Here is a 21,456-nt window from a genome sequence, read left to right on the forward strand (position 1 = left end):
TGGTAAGTGTACACAACTGTACTATGTTCATCATGTTTCACTGTTGCAGTCATTGCATTTGGGTGATTCCCAAAGCTAGGGTTGGGAAGATGGATTTATACAGCATTAGGACCGGCTATAAGGCCCTACAAAACAGCAGTGGCAAAGCCAGCTCTGGATTTAGAAAACATTGGTAAATGATAATGCTTGGTAAAAGTATTTATTGAACTCCAGGTAGCAGCTTCTAGAATATCCCTGGTAGGAACACCCCTGAGAAAGGCTGCTGAAGTAGATGCAGCCCTGGTGGAATGAGATCTGATCCCCTGAGGGATAGGTTTTCCATGGAGCTTATAACAGAAATTAATACAATGGCTTATCCATTTAGAAATGGTTTGCTTTGAAATAGCCTTCCCCTCTGCCCCTGCAGCAAATGCGACCAGCAGTTGTTCAGATTTTCTTCGAGATTTAGTCCTGTCCAAGTAGAATCTAAGTTGTCTGTGTACATCCAATGAATGCAGAATCTGCTCTCCTTGTTCTGTGGATTGGGAAAGAAAGTTGGCAAATAAATGGACTGATTAAGATACCACCTTGGGCATGAATGATGGATTGGTCCTGAGTGACACTCTGTCAGCATGAAAGATGATGAAAGGCTCCACTGCCATAAGGGCCTGCAATTCAGAAATCCTTCTGGCTGAAGTGATTGCTAAAAGGAAGGCTGTTTTCCAGAAAATACATTTTTAAGTCTGCAGTTGCAGCTGGCTCAAAAGGAGGTAGAGTGAGTTTCTCCAATACAAAGTTAAGGTCCCAGGCAGGGGATGGAGCTCTCCTGGGTGGTCTCAAGTTTTTGGCCCCTCTGAGATACTGCTTAAGAAGAGGATGAGAGAAGGGGGGGTGTCTGTGTTGTAATGAGCTGAAATGGCTGAAGCATGGATTTTTATGGAAGAAAAGGACAGGCCCTTGTGAAGAATCTCACTTAAGTATTGCAAAATCTGAGGTAAATTGGGCACTGCTGTGCTCATCCCTTGAGATTGATTCCAGGCACAGAATCTTTTCCATTTGTCAGCATAAGATTTTCTAGTACTAGGTCTTCTCGCCTCCAAAATGACATCCATCACAGGTTTGCTGAGGGATGTTAGGGGTGAATTTAAGTGATTAGCCAAGCTGCAAGATTTAATGTTTGGAGCTGAGGGTGCACAAATTGGTTCTCCTGTAGAGACAGTAAGGAAGGTGTCTGAGGAAGGTGCCACGGAGAAATGTGTGACACACTGCGCAGGAGTGGGTACCAGTGTTGGTGAGGCCAGGTTGGAGTAATCAAAATCATTTTTGGTTTGTCCTGTTTGACTTTTAGTAGAACTTTGGAGAGCAAAGGCAGAGGGGGAAAGGCATAGACTGATAGGTTTTTCCAGCTGAAGGACGGAGCATTCACTTTCCAGGCTTTTTTTGTGATGAGTTCTTGTGCAAAATTTGTCCAACTGGTAGTTCTGGGGTGAGGTAAAAAGATCTATGTCTGGGCTCCCCCATTTGTGTGTCAACATGTTGAAAATCCTTGGTTCCAGTTTCCAGTCATGAGGGTCCATGAGATTTCTGCTTAGTTCGTCTGCCAGAACATTTTGCTTTCCTGGCAGGAATTGAGCTTGTAGTTGTACTTGGTAGCTCAAGGCCGTGTTCCACAAAGCCATGGCTAGTCTGCAGAAGGGGTAGGAATGTGTACCCCCCCCTGCTTGTTTATGTACCACATAACCATGATGTTGTCCATCTTTATCAGTAATTGTCCTGGATGAAGATATTCCTTGAAGGCTGTCAGTGCATTCTGTACAGCTAGCATTTCTTTTTGATTGATATGAAGGTGCATTTGGTTTGGGCTCCATTTGCCCTGAATGCACTTCCCTGCCAGATGAGCCCCCCATGCATAGTCTGATACATCTGTATTAAGGGTTTAGGCTGCAGGGGTTGGTGTGAATGGCAGTCCCTTGTTTTGGTGGCAGGCCTCTGCCCACCATAGGAACTCTAGTTGCAGGCAAGGTATGATAGGAATCATTGTTTCCAGGCTGTGACAATGCTGACTCCATAAACTTTTTAAGTACCACTGAAGTTTCCTCATATGCAGTCTTGCATATGGAATTAGAATGCATGAGGCCATGAACCCAAGGCTTGCAGTATTTGCCTTGCAGATAGCAGGATTTTTGTTACCACCTGTTTGAAGTAAGTCACCAAATGAATTTGCTTTTCTGGCATAAGGAAAGCCATCTGGGCAGTTTTATTCAAGCTTGCACCCAGGAATGTAATTTTTTGAGAGGGTACTAGTTGAGATTTCTTTTCGTTTATGGTGTACCCTAGACAGGTTAGAAGTCTTTTTACAAACGCCAGATGTTTTAGAAGAATGGCCTGGTTTTCTGCCTGAATTAGACAATTGTCCAGGTATGGATATATTTGAATATTGAATATTTCTTTGCCTGCAAAATGCAATTACTGGAGCCAGGCACTTTGTGAATACCCTGGGCGTGTAGACAAGCCAAAGGTCAGTGCAGAGAACTGATAATGCATACAGCCTGCTTTGAAGCATAGGAATCTTCTGCAAGATTCCCTGATTGGGACATGCAGGTAAGCCTCTTTTAGGTCGAGAGTTGCCAACCAGGCATCCCTACCTAGCATAGGAAGTAACTGGTGAAGAGTCAGCATCTTGAATTTTGGAATGTCCAGAAAGGTGTTTAGAGTAGACAGGTCCAGAATTGGATGCTATGATTTGTCTTTTCTGGGTGCCAGGAAAAGTCTGGAATAGAAACCTTGTCCCTTTTCCTCTTCTGGTACTAGTTGAATTGCCCCCATGTTTAGGAGGGAAAGTACTTGTTTCTGAGCCTCTGCCAACTGATGTGGGGGCAGGTCTGGCTACCCATTTGGAGTTGGCAACGTGTGGGAAATGAAATCTGTATCCCTGGGACACTATATTTAAAATCCATTTGTCCTGGGTTATAAGTTGCCAGTTTCTTGAATGAAGAGCCAGTTTTCCCCCCAAAGGGGCGACTAAGAGGTAAGTGCTTAGTAATTTCAAAGGGAAGTCACTGAGACTGTTTACCATAGGGTGGTGCCTTGTTGTTTCCAGACTTGGAAGTGGAAGCACCCCATTGCTTAGATCTGAAAGTCCCTTGGGACTGAAACCTGGTGGTTTTGGAATGCCTGGTTTTGGCCGTAGTGGCTCTGGAAGGAGCTGAAAAAGACCAGTTCTTAATAGGCCAATGCCTACTAAATCTAGGAGGTTGCACTTGTAAGAATTCTTTCACAGTTTGCATATATTTAGCTTTATCTTCCATCTTTTTTAGAACTTCTTCAGCCTTATTGCCAAATAGGCAGTCCTGCTGTAAAGGTGCATCCAAAAGTTTTGCTTAACATGACCAGTCAGAGATTGCTCCTTAAGCTAAGCATGCCTTTTAAGCACAGACCCTGTAACAGCAGCCCTATAAGAGGCCTCTAAAGAATCAAAACCACATTGCAAAGTATGTTTGTCATCTTGTTCAGCTGAATGCAATAAGTCCTGCAAATCTTTATTCTCCACACACTCAGAAATCAACATCATTTTCTGTTTAAGCAGTCCCATGATATGCTGTTGATATTTTAGCATATTGAATTGACAGTTTAATGCCCTGATTGCTAAGGTTGCAGAAGTATAAACCATTTTACCCATCTATCCAGCGCCCTGGAGTCTCTATCAGAAGGGGTAGGATTTTTAGCAGTAGAAGCCTTAATGCCCTTGGGCCCCTGAGAAATGGTTTCAGGATCCGCAATAGGGTTTTTGAAAAGGAATTTGTGGGACTCAGGAACCCTGTAGTACCTGTCTGGCTTGCTAGGGGCTGGAGGCAAGGAATCAGGGGCCATACTGGATTCTGAAAACACATCATCAAAAATATTTAGTACACGTGGTATAGCCAAAGGCCTATGCTGAGGAAGAAGAAGGTTATCCTGTTTTTCCACCTGAGAAATTAAGAAATGACTTACAGTTTCAGAGCAGTCCTTGGTCAATTGTGATTGTTTCTTAACACATACTGGTCTTTGCTTTGGCTCATTAGCAGCAGTACAAAGAACTGCCTGCTCACACCCTTGTTCTCCCCTCCCCATTCCCTGTTTATTACCTTAAGACAAACCCAGAGTTAATAAATATTACCTGTAGCAGGCACCATTTTTAAAACTACAATCCACTCTGCTACAGGCCCCATGAAGGCTCAGTGTCTCTCCAGTAAGTGTTTTACAACTGTAAATGCCTATTTTTGTTGAATTGTATTAGACATTGTACAACTGTATATGTTTATGTTGAATTGTGTTAGACATCTAATATGATTTATGCTTCATTATTAGATGTTACTATGGCATGCTAGCATTTGTATGCACCAATTTGTTTTTAGTATAATAGTATGTATGGTATATTTTCATAGCTGCACCTTGTTCACTAATGTTATTCATGTAATTGTGTTGTGTGTAGACAGCTCATACTAGTGTCTAATTATTTCTATATAATTGTGCTGTTACTGGTGGATAGAATCACATTAGAGAACCACGACAGATTGCTGCTCGCTATATTTTTATCTGTGACTGCATTACTGTTTGGGGTTTCTTTTCTAATGTTCTTCCAATTGGCTCAGTATCTGCATATACTAAGTAGTTGGTGCATGGCATTGTCCTGCATGCGGTAACTATTTGCTCAGTGTGTTTTTTGTAATCTTTATAATATATCTTTACCATCTCAAAGTGCTTACTCCTCTCTGTACTCTTCTTTTCTAGACCTAACACCACTCTTAAGTATTCAACTGCGGTACCAACTTTAACATTCCTATAAGAAAAGTGCAGTCCGGGTCTGAACTGTCTGCAAACAACTACAGTTAACTTTGAACCTAAGACCACTCTTAAGTATTCAGCTGCAATATCACCTTTAACATTCTTGTAAGAAAAGCGCAGTCCGAGTCTGAACTGTCTGCAAACAGCTACAGTTAACTTTGAGTATGTGTCTACCTGTTTGAGCCAATATTCATTTTCCACTGGAGAGCACTCTGCTTTGGTTGTAAGCAGCCCCCCCCACACACACACACACACACACACACACACACACACACACACACACACACACACACACACATCTTCCACTTTCTCTTATACACTTCTGTTAGCAAATAGTATCCATAACTGATCAATACTGTGTGTTTGTAAATTTAAACTATGACCACAGTAGCCTACTGATACAAGGTTATCCTGTTTTTCCACCTGAGAAATTAAAAAATGACTTACAGTTTCAGAGCAGTCCTTGGTTAATTGTGATTGTTTCTTAACACATACTTGTCTTTGCTTTGTGATTGTTTCCAGCCTCTCATATGAGCAACTAACAGGGTCTGTACCCGCTTTGCTCCACACCCTGCCCCCTATTTCCTCCCGCCCCCAGTGGTCCCACCTTTATTACACTCAAACCCCTCCCATCTTTCTAATAGCCAACCACAGCACTAACCCAACACTACCTCCTCCATCTTCCCACTACTATCACACCTCCTCAACTAACATGTACAAGCATACCTTTCCTATGCTCACTGCATGCACTCTCCTTGCATATCTTACATCCTACCAAAGCTCCATCATTCCCCCACTCAACCACTATCACTGTACTACTACTCACACCACCACTCATGTCTCACCCACACTCAGCTCCCCTCCCACCAGCTCAAGAACCATCCCTATGCACCCCCCACATATTCTACCAACTATATTACTCAAACATAAAGCATCCCTACAACTTAACATAGTAACCCTCCCACCATACCTATTACCCACAGAGCACAATCATAAAGTTTCCCTTATAATCAAACACATTCAAAAACTGAGAAAAGTAATAATTTCATGCTTATCAAAACTAGTCCTAAGTGGAGACATCCACCACAACCCTGGCCCTACCATCTCCAACCCCAATCTTCATAATCAGACTAGAAACCACAACTTCTCTCATATTACATCCAATAGAAATCCAAGTGACTTCCTTCTACTATGCCTAAATATTAGAAGTATATCCAACAAAGTCCATGAACTCCATGCCACCATAGACTTGTACTCCCCAGATATAGTCATCCTGACAGAAACCTGGCTAAAACCTCACATTACCAGTGAGCAAATACTCCCTACAGGTTACAGCATGCTAAGAGTAGACCGGCTAAACAAAAAAGGAGGTGGTGTAGCTATAATATTTAAACAGCATCTAAACATCCAGATCTTAAAATCATCAGCTCCACAAATAGGCAATGAAGAAATAATATATACCAACCTCAAAATTAACCAAAACAAAACCATCAACATAATTGGATGCTACTTCCCACCTGGCCAAAACATCCCTTCCCTAGAAAACCTCCTCAGCTGGTCTACCCACCATCTCCCCCAAGAAACTATCATCTTAGGTGATTTCAATATTGACTGGCAATCCTGTTCTGGCAACAATCCAACCCATCATGTACACCTTCATGGCTTTACTCAACTAGTCCAGTCACCAACCAGGATAAATAAAAACTCCACCAAGCACACTACCCTGGATTGGATACTAGTCAGTAAGAGCCCCCAGTCATATATAACAGGCTGCTTATCAGATAGCCTCCGTGATCACTCCCCAACATTCCTACTCATAAAATACCTATACCAAGCTAAACCTGTCATCTACCATCAAATACGTAAAAAACTAAACTTTAACCCACTCACATTCATCTCATCCCTCAAAGAATGTAACTGGCATCCTCTAAAGTACCTCAGTCTAGATGATGCAGTTGAATTTTTTAATACTACCTTCCTGAACATCCTTAATTACCATGCCCCCATAAGATTCTCCAGAACCAAAGCACAACCCTTCCCATGGCTACAGAAAACCACTAAGTCAGAAATGAAAAACAGGGATAAAGCCTGGGAGCACTGGCACAAAACCAAAACCTCCTCAGCTAGACAGAAATTCCTAGAACTACGCAATAGAGTCAAAAAGCTGATAAAACAGGACAAATCCCAATACTACCAGAAACTCCTCACAACACGGCCCCAAACAATTCTGGTCCTCCATAAACTCCATCCTCCACCCAGGTAAAGTCAGGACCCCCCTCCTAACATCCCTCACTCCTCAGAAAATATTGCTTCCTCATTCAACACACACACTTCACCCAAACCATACTATCACTAGCTAAACAACACAACCCCCCTCCCCTCCAACCCACACCTTCAACTATTAATCTCCCCACTGCCTTCTCTTTTTCTCCTGTACCTACCTCCAACATAAAAAAACTCTTAACTAAACTTAAACCCACCAAATTAGCAGCAGACAGCCTCCCAAGTGAATACCTACAAATCGCAGCTGATGCTCTGGCCTACCCAGTATCCATCTTGATTAACCGATCTCTGTCAGAAAGTTACGTTCCCACACTGTGGAAAGTATCACATATAAATCCCCTCCACAAAGGCGGACCCTCCACAGAACTAACCAATTACCGCCCCATAGCTGTTCTCTCTCCACTCTCCAAAATACTAGAGAGATGCATACACTCTCAGGTCTCAGACTACCTCCTTACTAACAACCTCCTTTCCAGTACTCAGCATGGTTTCCGACCACACCATAGCACCACCACTGCCCTACTCTCCTTTACTAACACTATCCTTCAGCATAAAAACAATGGCTATCTCTCCTCTGCTACTTTCCTAGACCTATCTAAAGCATTTGACATGGTCCCACACAAACAACTTATCTCTGTCCTCAATAACCTGTCCTTCTCACAATCGGTCACCAACTGGTTTCAGAGTTACCTGTCTGACTGCCAACAATCCGTTGTATGGCAGAATGACATATCTCCCCAACTACCTGTCTCCATAGGGGTTCCCCAAGGATCCATCCTTGGACCCCTACTCTTCTCGGTTTACACCAATAATCTAGCCTCTGCCACCAAACATGGCACACTCATACAATATGCAGATGCCTCGACCATCATCTGCTCAGCCCAGTCCCTACCAAAACTGCAAAAAGTCACACAGGAAGCCTTTTCCTCTGTTGAAACATGGTTATCCGATGCCTGATTAATACCCAACCCAAACAAAACTAAACTACTCATCTTCCAACCCACCAAACATACTCAAACCAACTCTCACTTTAACATCACGGCAAAAGACAACACCACTATATACCCAACTGAACATACCAAATTGCTAGGAGTGGAAATAGACAATAAACTAAAATTTGACATTCACATATCCATGACTATAAAAAAGTCCACTAAAAACTAGGAGCGTTATACAGAAATAAGCAATTTCTCACCAAAGCAGCAAAGATTTCAATAGCAAATTCCCACCTTATCTCCACCCTACTTTATGCCTCTCCAATATATACCAACCTAAGGCAATGTGATCTAAACAAGCTAGAGACCTGCTACAACAAAATTGCCAAATTCGCCACAGGGGCATCCTACCGTAGTCACCACTGTCTCTCACTTGCTGAACTCCCTCACCTCCTTCAATGGTATCAACTCTCACTCGCCCACAAACTAGTAAACCATCCACTAAATGTCCCATCCCTCCAGAATCTACTCCAACCCTATCGCACCACCAGACCACTAAGATCCAGCAGCAAAAATCACTTGCAGATCACTAAAGCCAATAACTCTGCTGGTGAAGCACTATTCTCTTGCGCCATAGCAAAATTATGGAACTCACTCCCACCCACAATTACCTCCATACCATCATGCACCCACTTCAAAACTTCACTAAAAGCACAACTAAAAACATGTTGGCTATGCCCTTGCAACTCCCACTCTAATATCATCCACCCCATCCAACCACTACCTTTCTTTCCACTCCACTAACTACCTTGATTATAGCAAGCTCAGATGCTCATAAGCCAGTACTTATTATACAGCACGAACTTCTTCTTCTTGTAACATTTGTTAATGTCTGGTATGCACTTCACAGATAAAGATTCTAGTTGTCTACTGATGTACTGTGTTCTTCATCTGTAAATATGTTGTAAGTAATTGCTATGTAAATTGTTAATCACTATGTAATCCAATGTAAATACTGTCTGTTTATTTCAACTGTGGAGCTTTTCTCCCCGGGCCTCCGCTGAAAATAGAACTACATCCAGTCGGACACTCCCGGTCAACAAATTTAAATAAATAAATAAATAAGAAGGAAATCCCAAAGCCTCTTTTTGGATTCAGAGAAATCCTGACTTTCCCAGTGGAAATGCTCCCTTAAGGTATGTAAAGTTTCCCCAAAAGAGAAATCCTCAGGCGGAGAAGCAGAGGAAATGGATTCCTCTGCATCAGTGTCCTCATAAGTAGTGATGGACAATTCCAGATCATTAGAAGAGTCAGAAGAAACAGAGTCCTGTTCAGAAGATTCATAGTCAAATTCAATCCTAGGCCTCTTGGAGGGAGGGTGTTGACTACCCCTGATTAGAGTAATTAAATCTTCAGCCATTTTGATCATTTGTTTTTTAGGCATAGGGACCTGAACATGTGGCCTGGGCATTGTTTTTTTAGAAATAGATCGAGATTTAGGCCTTAGCACTGAAGTTAGTGTTGGTTTAATATGCAAGTCTGTAGGCCTGAATACACCCTTAGAAGCCGGTGCCTGCTCAGTGGCTCCGGACGCATCCAAGGTAGAGACATCCATGGGTTCAAAATGTGAAGCATCTCATGGCATACCAGACTCTGAATGGGTCTCAGAAGAGGCCTGCGAATCAGAAGTAGCAGGTATCAGGGGCTGTGAAAGCACCGGCGAACTGGCGACTGGCATAGGAGAAGCGTCGTCGGCAGTTTTGGACCTCAACGGCCTGTCTCTGTCTTTTTCTTTGCATTTTTTTGGTATTCCAGTAGTCGGATGGCTGACCGATACCATTTCTGGATAATTAAACCGAGAACCAAAATATTTTGATGCAAAAATGTACCGATGACGGATAGTGCACTGATTAAATAAAGCACAAAACCAACAGCAAGGCACATCGTGGTCAGGGCCTAGGCAAGGAATACAGTACAAATGAAAATCTTCATGAGGTATTTGCTTCCCACAAGTAATACAATTATTAACTTTTACTGACATCGGTAAGGAGCAAGAAAAAGTTTCCCCAATGGGGTACTTAGATTTAAGTTGAAGACTTCGGTTCTGAAACTTGAAAATGAAAATTTCAGAAGTCGGCTGACCGGCACTTGCGAACTTCTTATGCTTTGGGCACTGCGCGGCAAGAAAGACTGATGTAATGATGTTGGCTACATGTTTTATACCCCTGAAGACCTGATGTCATGGAAGAAGAGGCAGCAACTGACGCAGGACCCAAGACTTTGTTAATCAGGCCGACTGAGGACAACCTGCCAGCAGATTACCCAAATGTAATGACTGCAACAGTGAAACATTATGAACATCTGGCACCTCACCTGTGTGCTCTGTTCAGTCACAATCTCACCTCAGGCTTTGTCCCTACCGAATGGCACACTGCTACAGTCATCCCTCTCTACAAAGGAGGAGCGACTGCAGACACTGGGAACTATCGCCCCATTAGCTTGATGAGTCTGACATGCAAAGCTATGGAACACATCATCATGAACCTAATAAACAAGGATATAGGGAATATCCAAACTCTGAATCCCATACAGTTTGGTTTTGTGAAGTGTAGATCATGCCTGCTCAACTTGGTCGACTTCTTGGAGTCAGTCACCAGAGCTGTGGATGAAGGCAAGGTGATTCATACAGTCTACCTTGATCTGGCCAAGGTGTTTGATACCATTTCCTATTCAGGAATCATAGAAAAATGCACTTATCTAGGCATCAACCCCTATATCACTAGGTGGGTTGCAAACTGGCTCACATATAGAACCCACAATGTGAAAGTAGTGGACTCCAAGTCACACTGCTGACCAGTCATGAGTGGAGTCCCTCAGGGTTCGGTCCTAGGTCCTCTCCTGTTTGGTATCTACTCCTCTAAAGTCCAGGCCAAAACAAAGGATCTCTGGCTGACAAAGTTCACAGATGATTGCAAGCTGGGAGCCATTATTACCTCCCCAAGTGATGTTGACATCCTACAGAAAGGCCTCACTGAGACCAACGACTGGTGTCAGAACCATGGCCTTAAGCTTAATGCCAAAGAATGTGTCATCATCCCCTTTGGGAGAAACCCAGTTCCCGTAAATTACCACATCAATGGTAGTCCACTGAACACAGAAGGTGTTATAAGAGCTCTGGGAACACAGGTTGACAGCAGCCTCTCTTTTGACCATCACATAGCCACTGTGGTCAGAAAGTCCTTCTATGTGACACATCTCATTACAAAGGGTATTGCATCCAGGAAGAAAGAGGTCATTATCTCCCTCTACTCTTCCCCCATTAGGCCAATCATCGAGTACAATGCCCCATTTGACATGTGCCTCACTAGACACCAGCAACAACTAGAGAGGCCACAAAAGTACCTCACAAAGGGGATCCTTGGCCTTTAACACTTGTCCTATATGGACAGACTCAAAGAACTTCAACTATTCTCTGTCTCATATCGCCTACTTTGAGGTAATCTCTGCTTGACATACAAAGCCATGTCTGATCCAGCTCTGTTAGAAATGCTACAGCTATAGAAATCCCAATCCCTCCACACCACACACTCCAGTGACCTCAACCTCATTACCACAATCAACAGAACGTGCTGGAGGGACAGGTTCATAGCCCAGAGACTGCCCTTGCTATAGAATAGACTTCCCATACATGTCAAACAGAGCACCTCACTGGCCGTCTTCAAGAAAAACCTTGATGAATGGATGGGGAATAGAAACTTCACACCGGGGATCACTCCAGTGGTTCTACTTGACAGAGCCACTTGGAACTAAGGTTGAGTGGCATGATGTCAGGGTAATCCTATGGGCTAAGTTTGTAAAGGCTCCAGGGCCATTAGCCTAGTACACACCTATGAACTATGTTTTTAGAATCAGTAGTTTTTTTACCAAAGCAAAGTGTGTGTCTGTGTCAGAACACACATGTGCATAGGTTCAACTAATTACAATTATTTGCAATATACTAATGATGATTAAGGTATTCCCAAACCATTGCACGCACGTCTCAGGATATGACTGCCTGATGCAGGTGGCAATAATTTCTTAAAATGCATTCAACATTCTACTGCCTCTTCATTCTGACTTCCTTTCACCCTTCTATGCCTGCCCCATCTTCAATATGTCCATTAATTCTCTCTCTACCAGTCACCCCAGTTATCCATTCATTGCCCAGAATGTCTCTATGAAGGACATACTTTCACAGACTTAGGCAGCAGTTGGTTCCTATAATAATTTGCTCTCTGTCTCCTCTCCAATGTCCTCTATCATTCCTGGTTATGATGACCCCTTCACATCTTTCTTACATGAGCTACTGCACCTCTATCCTTACTCAGTAGAGTTCGAACACTGTTACTCTTGGGTCACATGCTGTTGCTACCATTTTCGTACTCTGCTCCTAGTGCAGGTCCTCGTAGTTCAGTCCAGGTACCACCCCCCACCCCCCATCCTCAGATCCTTTCCCTACTCTATTGCCATCTGTTCTACTCCTTCAAGTTGATTTAATTACCACAGAGTTGCTGTTACTCAGGTGGAGTACTTTATATCTGTCTGTGCAGGACCTCATCAGCTGCCTTTCTGCCCACAACATTAGCCTTTACAAATCCTCCTCTATACTGTTGCTTCATTCTCAACTGCTAACTTACCAGGGCAGAAAGAAATCCTGTTTTCTTTCCTCTCAGACTTATAGAATACATGACAAAACTTGGTACTAATACCTCTACTGGATTATCTCTTGGCTGTTTAAGAGGTAATTTAATATAACATTTGCAAGCATTATGTGCATTGGCTGATATTCACAAAGGGATCCCTCTGGGTCTTTTTTACATTCAGCATTTTTTAACATGGTAGTTTCATTTCTGCCCACACATAAATGAATTTGGATCACCAATCACAGAGCTCATATAACATTAGGATCGGTTATTACTAATGACACTGCTTGTATGTTCATTAACCAGGATCATGGGATATACAAGGCAAGTCAGGCCAGTATCCATGTATGGCTTGCCAATACTCACCCACAGACTGTACCACATTTTGCAAAGAGGGTGATCCTATCAGTCTTTTTATAAATTTATGAGCACCAATCCAAATTTCCAGTTGGTTTAAAGGATGACAAAAAAAAAAATCACATTTCTTGACATGCTTTAATAGTTTATTCCAGGACAAGGGGAGGCTATGTGTGATGAACCTGTCTCTCCATCTAGTTTTATTTATTTCTTGATGATGGTTTAGCAATTTGGTTCTGATGTTGATAGGACAATTTGACTTGTTGAGGAAAAGGAGACTGAGAATAACTGGATTTCCATGGGTGCAATAATCCAGGCAAAGGTCTCCCCGCAGGAGCCTGTACAACTTTTTCTAGTGAGAATGCTGGCAATTATCTGTGTAAGCTAAATCTTCAATATTTTAAAGAATTAAGACAGGCAGTCAGAGTTAGCCAGTATAAATTTACCAAAGCTTTACAATCAATGGAGTTAAAGGTCTTTTTTATTCAGTAAAAATAAGTTTTGTTTTAATATTAATTCCAGCATTTTTCTATATTTGTTTGGCATTAATGCTCATACCTGTTGTTCTACTAGTTAGTCTGAATACAACATACTAAGACTCAAGCTGTTCTGGCTCTATGGCTGAGAGGGATGAAGCCCTGAATGTGACCCAGCTGACTGATATTCAATTAACTGCACCAGCATTGAAGAAGCTATCCGAGGGCGGGGGGGGGGGGGGAATTAGGCTAAATGGCCAACTCACATCTCCTAGGGAGGGGAGATTGTGGTCACTCAGAGGCACACAAGGCAGAGCAATTTCCCCAGTGGAGACCAGAAAAAAGCACAACTAATTCTTTGTTGGGAGGGGCAGTACTGCTCGAAGAGGATGCTCTTTAGAGAAGTGAGGGCAAATCTGCAGTCAGCACATTGCACATCCATCAATGGTGCTTCATTGAGTGCTTGTCTGGAATAGGAGTAGGGCCACACAAACACCAAAAATCTTAAACCCCCAGTGCTGATGTACTGAATGATGCCTTCCCAACAACAGCAGACCCTGACAGGGTGATGGAGAGTGAATGGGTTGATTGACCAGGAAAAGATGATGATCAACAGACAATGAGGGCAAGGAGAGAGAGAGAGAGAGAGAGAGAGAGAGAGAGAGAGAGAGAGAGAGAGAGAGAGAGAGACAAAGAAAGAAGATCACAGTTGGATTTCATCAGTAGTAGAATAAAAACAGTTTAGAAGAATGCAGATTTTGCCTGCAGTGGAAATTAAGGCAATGTCTTTATAATTTCCATTCAGTGATATGTCTACTTTATTGAAAAAAGTTATGATATTGTGATTATGTATGTTTTCTGGCTTTTGTCCATTGCTCCAAATCTGATGAATGATTTAATGGAACTACAATAAAGTTTCTTTGCTTCCAGGTTACAGTCTTAAATAAATTTCAGTCCACATGCTATCTATCAGCAGGTAGGAAGACTAGCAACAGAATCTATGTTAGGATATTGAGATAAGTTGACTGATTATCATAAAGGATTACTAGCTCAGAGTGGTTCAACGTGCTCCTTCATTCTAGCTTGGATGTCTTCCTTTTTGTTTAGAAACTGTGGGTCAGTAGTGTTGTTGCCACTGTAAAAAAATGTTAGTGGTCTTTGATCTAGTGGTGGGAAAGAAAAAATGTAGAATTGTGTTTCTCTGCTGCTAATGTTTCAGTCAATCTATTTGTTTATTTATATTTGTTGTTTGGAAATGTTTAACTGACAAGTCTTATTTTCAGTGGGGATATGAAGAGAAATTCTACTGACAAAACATACAGTGTTAACATAGTACAGTTTACAAAGCAAAACTTTGATCTGAGCAGATGAAAATTGTTGCTATAGACTTTAGGCCTGCAATGGCAGACTGAAATTCATAAGAATCCATTAATATAGTTTGGAAATTACTGTGGCAGCCACACCTCTCAGCTGTCCAGAATTTCTCAAAATGTTAAGATTTTTGCACCATATTTTTGTTCTGTCCCTCTTAAAATTTGTGGCTTCCTGGCAAATCATTAAGAAGTGAAGTCACTAAATAGACAGATATTTCAATTTCAGACTTTATATCCTTCAGAAAATGCATGCTAATACAAAACCCATTACTCTTTCAACTGACTAAGTTTATAAGTACAATGTCTCAAATCCTCCCCTTATTTTGGGCCTTTTACTTTCTATTATTTCTGGATTGAGAGAAGTATGATTGCAACAGAAACGTTGTCGCAATTTTTGAATCAGCTTCTGTATATTGTGCAGTGTGCATTATCTGATTTATTGAGCTAACTTATGTGAAAGGATAACACATTTCTGACTCTTTTGATGTTGTTTTCCATCCTGAAAAAAATGAAATCCATCATCTTGTCTAGTCTATGTAGTAAATGTGGCAAGGTGTCCTCTGCTAAGCCTTCTCAAATGCATCACAACAGCTGCTCTTCAGATAAAATGTTCGCAGTATGGGCATGCATGGTAAAAATCAAAGAAAGCAAACAGATGTAAGGAAAATTTTGAATTAATTGCACTAAGACTGACAAAATTGTGCACAGTTAGTACCATTGGCTCATCACATTGGGTTCTCTGATTCATTTTCTAGCTGCAGTGCCTTCTGTATTGAATCTGCATTTCATGAACCCTTTTATTCCCATTTTTTCATGTGGGTCGAGGTGTCATGTCACTTGTAGCCACTCTCCTAGCTTCTTTGAGAGTCATTCCCATTTGTCACAGGTCTTTTCTCATGTAATTCATCTATGTCTTGGCTGGAGATTCTCATCTCATCTTACCTTCTTCCCTTTTTTCTCAAATCTGATTTACCAAATCATCGGTTCTGCTTTCATGCACATGATCAAGGCATCATAATTTGTTTTTATTGACCTTTTCTGCAATTGGAACTACTCTAGCACCTACTCTAATGTCTTCATTTCTTCATCAGCCCCATAGTGCACATCCTGTCATCCATTTTAGACATTTTATCAAAATCAAGTCAAGCTTCCTCAGCAGTTCAGCCTTAACTACTCAGGTTTCTGTGCCACACAGAAGCACTGGTTGCACCATTGTTTTGTACACCTTATATCTCACTTTTTGTCATTCTTCTGTTATATACACTACCCCTGACAGTTTATGCCAGTCAGCTGCATCACCTGTGATTTTAGATTTGACCTCTTTATTGAGACTTCCCTTTTCTTAAACCACCCATTCCAGATACTTTAGCTTATTAACCCATTCCACTATTTCCATTGTATCTCAATTTGCAGATTCGTCTGATTTCTCCCACTTACTGCCATGAGTACTCCCTTGTCTATATTCATTTTCATCCCACTTGCCTTTAGTTTTGCATACCATTCCTATCTCTTTTGCTGAATTTCCCATTCAGAGTCTGCTTGAAATGTCAGATTGTCTGCATATAGCAGCTTTGCTGATCTTTTATCTCTGACCTGTTAGCTAATGTAGTCCACCACCAGTATGAACAGCACTGAGCTCAGAACTGAACCCTGTTGCATGCCCACTCCCACTGGGAATCTCTTTGTGAGTCAGAGCACTGTTCATTCTTATGTCATTCTGTCCTTGTACATAGCCTATATGCACTAATCCTAAGAATCACTCGTCTGCCAAAATCAGCTTCCTTGCAGCCTTGTCATAGTCTGTCTGGGGATGCTCAGCTGGACTCTTGCATCTCCATCTTCTCCACCACTATTTGTATCACTGGAAGCACTTGGTCAGTTGTGCTGCATTCTGATCTGAATCTGAACTGCTCATCTCCTGTCTTACATCCTACTACTCTGCATTTTTGTTTATCAGTTACCCACTTTTGTACTTTCCTGTATTGTAACAGGAGTTTTATTGTAACAGGAGTTTCTGTACTTCCCACAGTTGTGAATATTGCCTTTCCTCTTGCACACTAGTACCACAATGCTAATTTTCCAGTCATCTGGCTACCTTGCCTCTGTTGGTGTGGATTTTTGCATGAGTGTCCTTTTTCTTCCTACATCCCAAATGCACACTGGTATGTAAACTGCTGATCCCAAATTGTTAAATGTGCATGGACAGTGTGTGAGCCAGTATGAGTGTATCCCATGAGAGCGTGACAACCCATACAGAACCGGGTCCTCCTTAGTCCCACTCCCTATGAAGATAAACCCAGAATCCCTGTGGAGGATAAAGTAGCTACTAGAAAATGAATAAATGCCTCATGCCAGAACAAATAAAAAAATGAGGCAAAGAGATTAAAGTCTTAATATGGTTTTATACTTTTAAGGTAAGGAGACTTTTTTGGATAGCAGTGATCTTTTTCTTTTTCTTTTCGTGTTTTATATATAATCAAGAATCTCAGACTGAAGGTGTTTGAGATGAAAACAACAGCTGCAGTACAGAGAAAAGCAGCAAATAGAAAACTTATTGGCTGTATTTTTATTAGTGGATTGCTTTAAATCAAGCTGAATAACTTACCCCTTCTACCAGCTGTAGCATCCGCCGTGTGCTTTCTAGAGACTGGAGAGAAAGAACAAATGTTAGTTTTTGTTTTTTATAGGCATATTTCCAGACTCATTAACAGCGCATTATGTAGATAATTCAACAATTCAACAATTCAAACTGCATTTGTTACAGTTATCCAATTTCAGAAAAGTTTCTAGTTCAACACATTTGATGTGCATTCATTTATGTGTCATCCTTAAGGATGCATATTGCAACATCTAAGTGAAAAAAGAAACTAAAAAATTGCACTCCATAAATCAGACAAAATATGTAATAATGTAGTATTTGAATGTATCTGACAAAGTCCTTGGGATTCAGAAAGGGCTACCATCATTGATAAGCCCTGATTCAGACATTTTCTTGCAGGAGGCATCCCTTTCCAGTTCAGAGGCAGGCCCTGTGCAGTGATTCTATGCAGTCTGTAGAATCATTGATGTGGGCTGTCTCTCTGGCTAAACTATATGCTCATGAGGCATTCTGGGGGAGTGGCATATCTAACCAATGGGTGAGATAGAATTAGTCGTAAGTACCACGGAGTTTAGCAGACAGGTAATATTGGCAGAGGGCATGCATATGTGTATATGTGAGAGTATGCAGAGGAATGACTGGTTTCAGGTAAGCAGGTGAGTCTGTGTGAGTGTGTGTGTGCGTGTGTGTGTGTGTGTGTGTGTGTGTGTGTGTGTGTGCGTGTGTGTGCGTGTGTGCGTTTGTGTGCGTGCGTGCATTCTTGTGTTGGGGGAGGGGTGCGTGGTTCTACCTCTAAACTAATGCAGACTAATGAGTAAGTTCTACAATACCGGGTGGTATTAGACACAGAGAAGTTTAAAAACTACTTTAAAGTCACTTAAAGAGTTTATAGAAAAGCAGTTTTGCAACATGAAAGACATATGGGTGGGCTAACACTACACAACAGAGATTCTTTTGAAATATTATTGCAAGCCAATTAAAAAAAAACATAAGACAAGAGTAATGGCTTCAAACCCTGAACCTATGGTAAAGAAAGCAGTTTCATAACAAGGCAGAATATTATTCCTGTATGCTAACCGAGGACTACATATAGGCTCATGTTTTGCATTTGATTTATTTTCAGAACAATAAGACATATGAAACTGTAATGCCTGGCATTATTGACTCAGTTGACTGATGCTTTAGTGGATTTAAAGTTATTTGCCAGACATTTAAATCTAGCATTACAATTTAAGGGACAACCACGCACAAAAGAAGAGCTAGCAAGGGCTAGTACCTACAATCCCCCTCTACACCCCTCTCTTAAGGTTTTTGAGGAGGTAGTGGAAATGGATTTAAGAAAGCAGTATTTTAGCAGAACACATTCTCCATCTATTAATTTGGACTCTAAGTCACAGCATTTAATTAAGTCCCTTATTCAGGATGGTGTTAGGGTGATGAAACCCGTCAAGGGAGGGGGGGTGGTCCTGATGTATAATTTTGCATATGACACCTACCTCCACAACATGTTGCAGGATCCTGAGCAGTATGAATTGATTTCTAGGAACGAGTTAAATTTAGCCTATTCCAAGATCAATTTTTTGTTATCAGACCACCTATTACAGGGAGTTATTAACGAAAGGTATTATAACTATTTATACGTCAATAAACCTAGGACCCCGGTAATTTTTGGAATACCCAAAACCCATAAAGGTTTAGACCCCATGAGATTTAGACCTATTATCTCGGGGGCTGGAGGTATCACTGAACCATTGAGCAAGTTTATTGACCACATTACAAAGAAATTCTCTTCTACGCTACAGCATGTATGCAAGGATTCTTGGGATTTTCTCAAGGGTTTAGAAATTAGGTTATTTCATCCTGATTTACTTATGACAACCATTGATATTGTAGAATTGTTCCCCAGCATCCCACACTCTATTGGATTAGAGTAGTTCAATGAAGTTTTGGCCTCTGTATCCGGCCTTAGTTCCAACACAATCAGCTTAATTGTTGAGTTTATGGAAATTGTTCTCGATAATAATTTCCTTTTTTTTCAATGGAGAACTGTTTAAACAGAAAAAGGGGGTTGCGATGGGCACTGCATGTGCCTCATTATACGCCAACATAGTTTTGCATTACTGGGAGAACAATTTTATATTTTCCACACATTGGGTACAATACATAGTCCATTATAAGTGATACCTTTATGACATCTGCCTATTGTGGAAAGGAACCCTGAGCAACTTTCTTGAGTTCATGAGTTATATTAATTCTACCACACACTTTCTATCTTTCACTTATAATGTTAGTAAGGACGTACTGAACTACCTGGATATATCAATACAGAATTGTTCCCCAGCATCCCACACTCTATTGGATTAGAGTAGTTCAGTGAAGTTTTGGCCTCTGTATCCGGCCTTAGTTCCAACACAATCAGCTTAATTGTTGAGTTTATGGAAATTGTTCTCGATAATAATTTCCTTTTTTTCAATGGAGAACTGTTTAAACAGAAAAAGGGGGTTGCGATGGGCGCTGCATGTGCCTCATTATACGCCAACATAGTTTTGCATTACTGGGAGAACAATTTTATATTTTCCACACATTGGGTACAATACATAGTCCATTATAAGTGATACCTTTATGACATCTGCCTATTGTGGAAAGGAACCCTGAGCAACTTTCTTGAGTTCATGAGTTACATTAATTCTACCACACACTTTCTATCTTTCACTTATAATGTTAGTAAGGATGTACTGAACTACCTGGATATATCAATACAGAAGGACTACTGTAATCACATCTTTAAATCCAAGGTATTTCAGAAAGCCACCTTTTCTAATTCATACCTTCATTTTGACAGTGGTCAACCATTTCACCAGAAGAAGGGCTTGGTTAAGGGGCAATTCATTCATGCATCTAAGATGTCTAGCACTGATGAATATTTTCTTGAAGAAGTTGAGTTTTTAAAAAAAACTTTTTTAGAAAGAGGTTACCCTGCCTCCTTGGTTAACAACATGGCCCAAGAAGTGACAGATAATAGACAAACCAAGTATTTTCCACTGTTAGGTAGTGGCTTTCAGCAAGTTGAGCAGTTTGAGAATTTGGAATACTTTAACTTGCATAATAGTTTTATTCACACATTTTCACAGGATTCCCAACTGGTGGAACACACAGTGCTTAAACACTGGCCACTTTTGACGCTACACGATGACTTTAAAGGGATAATCCAGGAACGTCCCAAATTTGTGACTAGAAGGGATATTAACCTAAAAGGGTTATTTGAAAGAAAGCATCTATCAGATTCAAGGCATTGTTCCCCTAAATTTGGTACCTATAAATGTGGGGCATGCAAGCAGTGTTCCTTTGTCATGAATGACAGTTCTTTTTATCTTCCATCTAGAAAATTTAGATTTGACTCTGACCGATATTACAACTGCGGAGCAAAAGGGGTGGTGTATTTAGGATTATGCACAGAATGTTGCAGTTTCTACATAGGGAAGACTGAGAGACCACTTAGAAAAAGAATTTATGAACATCAATATGACATTACAAAAAAGAAGGACACTAATGCTTTTTTTAAACATCTTGCTTCTTGCCCTAACATGAAACTTAAGTTTATGGTTCTTGAACAGGTGACCTAGGATGCCAGAGGAGGTGACTGGGAAGCCCGCCTTGAATATAAAGAACTTTTATAGCAGCTTAGACTTAATGCTGCAAAATCCCCTGGTCTCAATGAGGCCATTAATATATCCAGTGTACTAAAGCTGAGAAGGGCTAGGCTATGATTTTCTTGTTACAATTAGTAAATGTCTTTTATCTTACACATTTGTGATTTTTTTATGCACACATTCGTACATCATTTTAAATGATTTTAAATGATTTTTAAATGATTTTTTAGTGTTTTCACTATTTGAACTTTTATTCTGCATTTTCATATGCATACTTTTCACTCACTGAGTTCAGTTA

General features: G+C 41.0%; 1 protein-coding gene across 2 annotated transcripts in view; it reads right to left on the reverse strand.

Annotated features, from left to right (window-relative positions):
- Nucleotides 1-21,456, reverse strand: part of LOC122794510 (synaptosomal-associated protein 25-like) — a 1,032,368-nt gene that overhangs the window by 553,918 nt on the left and 456,994 nt on the right. For both annotated transcript variants that reach the window (XM_044062973.1, XM_044062964.1), the window contains exon 3: nucleotides 17,515-17,556. In XM_044062973.1, coding sequence (XP_043918908.1) covers nucleotides 17,515-17,556 — 42 coding nt within the window. The remainder of the gene's footprint in view (nucleotides 1-17,514; nucleotides 17,557-21,456) is intronic.

The sequence above is a fragment of the Protopterus annectens genome, chromosome 1.part0 (assembly GCF_019279795.1).
Source record: "Protopterus annectens isolate FY-2018-M chromosome 1.part0, PAN1.0, whole genome shotgun sequence".
Lineage (NCBI taxonomy): Eukaryota > Metazoa > Chordata > Ceratodontiformes > Protopteridae > Protopterus > Protopterus annectens.